Source organism: Sinocyclocheilus anshuiensis, unplaced genomic scaffold (assembly GCF_001515605.1).
Source record: "Sinocyclocheilus anshuiensis isolate Anshui unplaced genomic scaffold, SAMN03320099.WGS_v1.1 scaffold1632, whole genome shotgun sequence".
Classification (NCBI taxonomy): Eukaryota; Metazoa; Chordata; class Actinopteri; order Cypriniformes; family Cyprinidae; genus Sinocyclocheilus; species Sinocyclocheilus anshuiensis.
The window spans coordinates 486588-493943 of record NW_015558674.1 but is presented as its reverse complement, the minus strand read 5'-3'; the positions used below and the strand labels follow the sequence as shown (position 1 = coordinate 493943).

The window sequence follows — 7356 nt, the reverse complement described above, 5'->3', positions numbered from 1 at the left end:
CAGTGTTTCCTTGGTTACCGCTGTAAACAAAGCAGCGCTGCGCTTATGAACAGCAATGATACAGTGTTTCCTTGGTTACCGCTGTAAACAAAGCAGCTGCACTTATGAACAGCAATGATACAGGAGTGTTTCCTTGGTTACCACTGTAAACAAAGCAGCGCTGCACTTATGAACAGCAATGATACAGTGTTTCCTTGGTTACCGCTGTAAACAAAGCAACACTGCACTTATGAACTTTAATATGCATTATACAGAGGCAAGATGAAAAGAAAAAATACCATCGAAAGACAGTAAGTTTCCTCTCAGACATACATTCATATAAACTCCTACCCCTAATTGAATCGCGATTTGTTTAGCATCTCAACTGATTTGAATCGTCACATATTTGAATCGATTTTCAACCGGCTCGCGCTTAATCGTTACATCCCTAATATTTATTTATAATGCATATATAATTAAAGACAAATCAAACCAAAAAAGCTTGACCTGCCAAATTACAAGTCTACATTTCTTCTTTGTTGAATCATTCTATTCTTCCAGTTGCATCATAGTTTTTAGTAACCCATGTCTTTGCATATGTTTCCATTCATTTGAGAAGGAAAGTCAAGAGATCAGATGAGCAGACGAGACTCGAGATAAATGCGTGAGTGGAAATTTATTAGGCCATCCCAGCCATTTACAAAAAAAAACACATGCATTAGTGTTTGGAAAATGATTCTTCACCTTTCAACACTCACTTGACCTCCTGCAATTACAGTGTGAGGTATATTAATTAAATGACCCAAAATCACTTGATGAGCACATTTTTCTTTACTATGTTGATGTATTTCATCAATGTCATCAATATTTTTAACTGTTTTACAGGACAAAACTGTGCATTTTAAATGTGTATACCTGCTAAAAGTTTATTGTGGCACTGTTTAGTTAGCAGTTTTGCATTAAAAGCCACAAAACTGATTTCAGGGGGTCTTTAAATTGTTTTCCTATCTCGTACCAGCATGGGAGAGTTTACTGCATTATTTACTTCCACCAAAGTAGGACTGTGGATTAATGCTGCTAAGAGCTCCAAAAATGATCTAATCTAACATTTAAATCTGCCAATAAATCACTGTGTGGTCTTTACTGCAGTGTTTCTGACAGCAACGTGATTCATGTTGTTAGAAATAACAGTGCCCCCTATGGCACCATGGCATCTGGCATCTAATTAGCCAGTGCAGTTCAATACTATGATTGCAGAAATTAATGTGTTGCATGATTGTGTATGTGTGTATTTCATGTTGTGCTCTGCAAGGTAGAGAGACGCAGGGTCAGTCGAAGAGCAGACTGCTAAATATAGTCTGTGTGTTACTGTAAGGGCCAAACTCTCTCAAACTACAAGCTTGCTCTGACCATGCCTTGTAATTGAGGGAGAAAATAAAGAATGAAATTACATGTTTATTTTTGAAAACAATTTTAATCTTCTCTCCCCTCATTTTGGAAAAAAAGCAACACCCACAAGGACACTCAAAACCAAGATGGGCTGTCGGAAGGCCGTTCCAACTTGTTTATTCACTTGATGGATGTCTGTAAGCCAGAGCGAGACTCTTAACAGCTGACAACTTCTGTGCAGTGCAGGAACACGCTCAGAAACCAAATATGGAAAAATTAGTAGAAAAAAGCAAAAGGGTATTTCAGTTTAATTTGGTCAGACAGAGTCAAATTCAGTCAATATCAAAAAAACAAATTGCATTTAAAGTTTATAGGCAAGGCTGTTAAAAGCATCTTTGACTAAAAAATTCTTATTTTTGTCCCCATTTTCTGAGGTTTCAGAACACAGAAGACATAATTTCCCCTTTTTAATTGTTGATTATAATCATTTTGCTAATATTTCTCATAAAAACTGCATAAAATGCAATGTTGTTTCTCTTTGTCCGATTAGGTGAGAGTTTGTTTTAGCCTTTAAATGTGCAGGATAACAGCATACTTCCCGCTCTGCATCTGTTCACGACAGTCTTTGTCACATTCAGTCATTGACTGAAACCACAAACACCACTTGGATATAACAGGACATGATCCACTTGATTTGACTGTCATTGTCATTGAAATGTATTATTCAGATTGTGATCAAATATGACCATAAATGGCATTTTTGCATCATTTTACAAAATTATTTTATCTATGATTAGAGTAATGTGTGAAAACATTTCTTTAATAAAACTAATTATAACTTCATCTGGCCGAATTGTGAAATAATGCATCTGAAAAAACGCTGTTTGTAAATTAACCCAATAAGCCTGTAGAATTGCAGTGTTACATGTATGTGGGGAATCATTATTTGTATGGCTGATATAAGATGGGGATCAACTAGTTTACTGATTTTAGCAACTCATTTTTCTAAAATGTTTTAAATTGACATATCCTCACACTTCTCTCATCCATACATTCACATAAGAAAATCATTACAATTTTTGATCATAAGCATTGATGAAGTCCATTTTACTTTTCTTAGTTCCTAATAACATGCATAATATTCTCTATAATGTGACAATATGGAACCAAAGGCATGAATGCACATGAAGTAATATTGCATATTGACAACAGTTGCTTTCTTTATAGCTCTTTCAAGATTTAAAGAGCTTTACTATTATATTAAAAATGTTTAGATAGATAGATAGATAGATAGATAGATAGGGCCTAGTTTTGGCCAATATGTAATAAATACATTTTATTTATAAATACAGAATTCCCTAAATTATTCTAGTGTAGGCTGTTTTGAATTAGAAACCAACATGCAAAACCACTGATAGAGAAAACGAGCATTTGTGCACTTTATAAAACTTATAGTTGTTGATATATAGGTACATGTATGTAGCCCATGGCCTCGTGACAACTATTCATGATCCAATGTGAGAATTCTGTACCGTTTATTTCAAAATATTAAATATGAATAAATAATATATTTTTTACAAATCTGTCAGTGATTTTTATAGTGCAGTTGATTGAGAAAATCGTCAACTATCTTAAAGAAATTTCTATCAAAACACAAGATTTTTGTGGCATATTCGAAATGCATAATACACATTATTATGCATTTCGAATATGCCACAAAAATCTTGTGTTTTGATAGAAATGTCTTTAAGATAGTTGACGATTTTCTCAATCAACTGCGAGTAAATTTAGCGCACTAACTTTTTGCGGTTGTTTTAAAACGCTGTTGAAAAGTAGGTACACTTATATAAATATATATATTAAAAAAAACACACATTCTTTTGAGACCCCCAGCCTTTTGATTTGACTTGTTTTAGGGGGTTCAGACTTTAATCAGGAGGATTGACCCCCCTATAATTCGCAATCTGATTTAAGGTACACATTTGGGTCTCTCTCTCTCTCTCTCTCTCTCTTCTCTCTCTCTCTCTCTCTCTGCGGTTGTTCAAAGTCTCTCGGGTCTCCAGTCATTAGAAGGCGGGTCTCCCGGTATCCGGGTAGAAGAGTCGCTGCGCTCCGGCGGGGTTTATTTCAATCAGACTCTGGACCGAGAGCTTCTCCTGCCTTTGGACTGAACTTCACAGGACTGCTTCCTCCGGGATGGCCGCGTCGATTCTGGAGGTATGGAGAACACAATCTGATCTCATGTCTGCCTATGTTTTCATATCGGATTTCTATAAATATGTATAAGCGTCAAGTGCGCGGATGAAACCAGGTGGTTTACATTAGTAGCCTACTATATGGATGTTTTGTGCATTATTGGTTTACATATCTTTGATTCTGGTTACTCAGTAAAAGTTATTGGATGGCTTCTGTAAGAAATTAAAAGTAGAATGAAAACAACTCATCTTAAGTATATTAGCTCTAATTGGATGAACTATGTGATAATAATGTCATTGTAAATATAAAGAAAACACTGAAATTCAGTCTCTATGCTCTCTTAAAAATAAATGTACAGTTACAACCAAAAAGGGTTTTGCATTCATTGAAGAACCTTTGAAAGTTCCTCAAAACTTTTTATTTTGTAGTCCTTTAGAAGTACTTTTAAGAACCTAGACACCAATACACTAATGTGAGTAACTCGTGTAGAGCAAAAACATTATTTGCTGAAATTAGGAACCACTGAGGAACCTTTATTGGGTTTGTTGCAACACAATCAAAAAACTTTTAAACTTATGACCAGATAGTCCAACCTAGACACTGGGTTCTGAAAAAACTAGTAGACATGAAACTCTTGCGGCGATGGTTTTGGATGTTGGCGTCAAATTTAAGCTCCATGCTGTAATGGGGAGCAGTTAACCTGGAAACGGGAGCAGAACCCATGCCAAGATGAACCGCACACACTCAGCGGGAAATATCATCATCACACACTGCGCCTTACTCATTCATTTATCATCACTTCCCAGCGGAAAATGGGGTAGACCACTGCCATTCCAAATAAAGCGAAGTCCAACCATAGTCTGTGACTGTAAGGTGACGTTTGGACTTAACATCTTAAGTTAGAGTCGTGGTTATCCTAAAATGCCAATCTGCTTTTTAATTTAACATCCAAACAGAGAGCTTTTTGTAATGTCGTTGTTGACTGTAAACATGGTTACCACATGTTTTTCTGTGGCTGTGTTCATGCACTGGCATTAAGCGTGTTAAATACTTGTGGAATCGTGCTTCGATCAATGTGAGTGTGAATATTTGGAAAATAATAGACCATCTTTGATTTCTACATTTTTTATTGTTGTGCATTTTTTCAAATTGATTGACAACGCAATTAGAGTGTTCTAAACTAAACAATTGTTTGTTCTTCCAAAGAATATCATATTGTTGCCTGTTTTTCACAGACGGATGGTCACTATGGAGATGTAAACACGTTAAACCGGAACGCCACGTGTGGTGGCATTAATTATTGTGTTGTCAGCGCTGGTGCATATTTCTGTCTAGACTAATAGTGCAGGATGGATGTTTGCTCAACCTCTTTTATGCTAGATAGCATCATTTGAAGCAACATAGATTTCCTTCTGATCTCTCATTCTCTTCTCAGGAGGAAACACGTTATGGATCCAGTCCCTTGGCTATGCTAACCGCCACCTGCAACAAGTTTGGGAACACCAGTCCAGTCCGAGACTCCGCCACGCCTGGTAAAGCGGGAAGCACGGTACCAGTTAAGAAAGCCTACAGCATGACCTCTGAACTCCAGAGCCCTAAGAATAACGTGCGAGGCAATGAGGGCATTGCGGACTCTTATAGTGGCTCCTTCAGCTCCGCTGGGGGCTTGCTCACCCCAACCGGCAGCCCTCCTCCTGCTCCCACGGGAGCGTACGGCTCCGAATACAACCCGTTCTCCAGTTTCCAAACCTCCAGTGCCTCTCAGGACCCTTCGCTTCTGGGGACCAAAGCCACAGCGGACTGCCTGACCAGCGTCAACACCTACCTGGACATGACACATCCCTATGGCTCCTGGTACAAGGGCATCCATCCCGGGATCACGGCTGCTCCTGCGAACGCAACATCTTCTTGGTGGGATGTCCACACCAACTCAAACTGGCTAAACGCAGGACAACCTCAACCCGAGAGCCTCCAAGCGCACTTGCAACCCATCGCTCCTCAAGCGTCCCTCAACCCCCAGATGCCTAGTTACACTCCTGATTTTACGCCTCTAAACCCGGCGCCGTACCCGTCTGTAGGCTTGAGTTCATCCTCGCACCTGCTCCAATCCTCACAGCACATGCTCCCGCAGGACATGTACAAGCCCAAATCCGTAACTACTTCTGGAATCCTGGACAATTCCATGGGGCTCAAACCGGCTCGGGGATCTCCCGGATACACATCTACCACCGGAAGGTCTTCTTGCGATTGCCCGAACTGCCAAGAGTTGGAGAGGCTTGGCACCTCGGCTGCATCCCTGCGCAAGAAACCCGTCCACAGCTGCCATATTCCCGGCTGCGGGAAGGTCTACGGCAAGGCCTCGCACCTGAAAGCCCACCTGCGTTGGCACACGGGCGAACGACCCTTCGTCTGCAACTGGCTCTTCTGCGGGAAGCGGTTCACTCGCTCCGACGAGCTGGAGCGCCACGTCCGCACCCACACTCGAGAAAAGAAGTTCACTTGTCACCTGTGCAATAAGCGCTTCACTCGTAGCGACCACCTCAGCAAACATCAGAAGACCCACGCGGAAGCCAGCCTGCAAGGGAAGGGTCCGGAAGAGGAGGCGGAGCCCAGAGGAACCGAGGAACCGACGGATTCCGCTAAAGTGGCTCCTCAGGGGCCCGCAGGTGGCATGCAGGACCCAACGGTTGGTGCAGAAGAAAAAAGCAGCACGGGGAACGGTGTGAACAGCAGCAGCGGGCTGCTGGAGATATAAAACCGCTGTGTGAGGAATTGGATGAAGACTCTGACAAGTGGAGCTACTGTTGCATTGGTGCTAAGCTGCGTATAAAATGAAAAACCCCTGTTTTTATTATGCAATCTGTTTTTAGGAACTAGTTGAATGTGCTCCACAGAGAGCAGCGTACCATGAACATTTTCTAGACTGGGAGGTTTTGGGAGAAATGAATTGTTTTACAAAGAACTTCAGACACATGTTTGTCAGGAGAGGCCTACATTTTGGGAGTATTTTTAAATATTTTAATGTCTACAAGTTATTATTGAATTATTTCTCGTTCTTTGTTTTAAATTCCTTCTTTTTGACAACTTTCAGGGCTGTTTTTGGAGCCCAGCGTTGAGTAGATTGTGTATCTGACATTTGGGCTTCCAATCGATGCACATGTGATCTGTTTTTATTTAATTAAAATTGATTTCTTTTATTTTTTTAATCCTGAATGCTTTCTTGAGGACTCATTACTTTGATAGAATTGATCAGGACGTAATCTTCAGTTTAGGCTGCAAAGAGGCAATCTGGTGTTTCATTATTGGTCCTGTCGCTTATCATTGTTTTATTTAATTTCCTATTTACATAAAATCTAATTTATGTTTTAAATTATGAGACAATGTTGTGTTTCACTGGTTTTGCTGAATGGAGGTAGACCATGAAGCGAGTCATTTATGAATAAATTAAGTCTTCTCATTCATGTGATGTTTTTATTTATTGTTTATTTGGACGGATCGATTTGAACTTCTTTTGATTGGATCTTTTAAGCAGATTTTTAAAACAGAATTTACATCTTAAGAAAGACATTATGTATTGAAACATCAATTTTTGTTGTAAAATCCTAAATAAATAGTGGAAATAAGATCAGTGAGACAGATTTCTGTGAATTGATTACAGTAAACATGTACAGTAATTTAATTAAGCATTGAAACCACCATATGTGGCTGTGTAAATGCGTTTACATTTTTAATTTTTGTGAATTTCACAAAACGTTCAAGAACATCTCGGGTCCTATTTCACCCTAAAGTCAA

The 7356-nt window shown here is 39.5% G+C and overlaps 1 protein-coding gene across 1 annotated transcript; it reads left to right on the top strand.

The window, feature by feature from the left end:
* Nucleotides 1–3516: 3516 nt before the first annotated feature.
* sp7 (Sp7 transcription factor) lies at nt 3517–6852 on the top strand. The gene is made up of 2 exons (XM_016477525.1): nt 3517–3585; nt 5000–6852. Exons 1-2 carry the CDS (start codon nt 3565–3567, stop codon nt 6317–6319), a joined length of 1341 nt encoding a protein of 446 aa, XP_016333011.1. The 5' UTR covers nt 3517–3564; the 3' UTR covers nt 6320–6852.
* Nucleotides 6853–7356: the final 504 nt, after the last annotated feature.

Excerpts from the sequence above, each read along its gene's own strand:
- sp7 (XM_016477525.1), top strand. The coding sequence starts at position 3,565 with ATGGCCGCGTCGATTCTGGAG. Across the intron at positions 3,586-4,999 it reads TGGCCGCGTCGATTCTGGAG|GAGGAAACACGTTATGGATC; the intron begins GTATGGAGAACA and ends TTCTCTTCTCAG.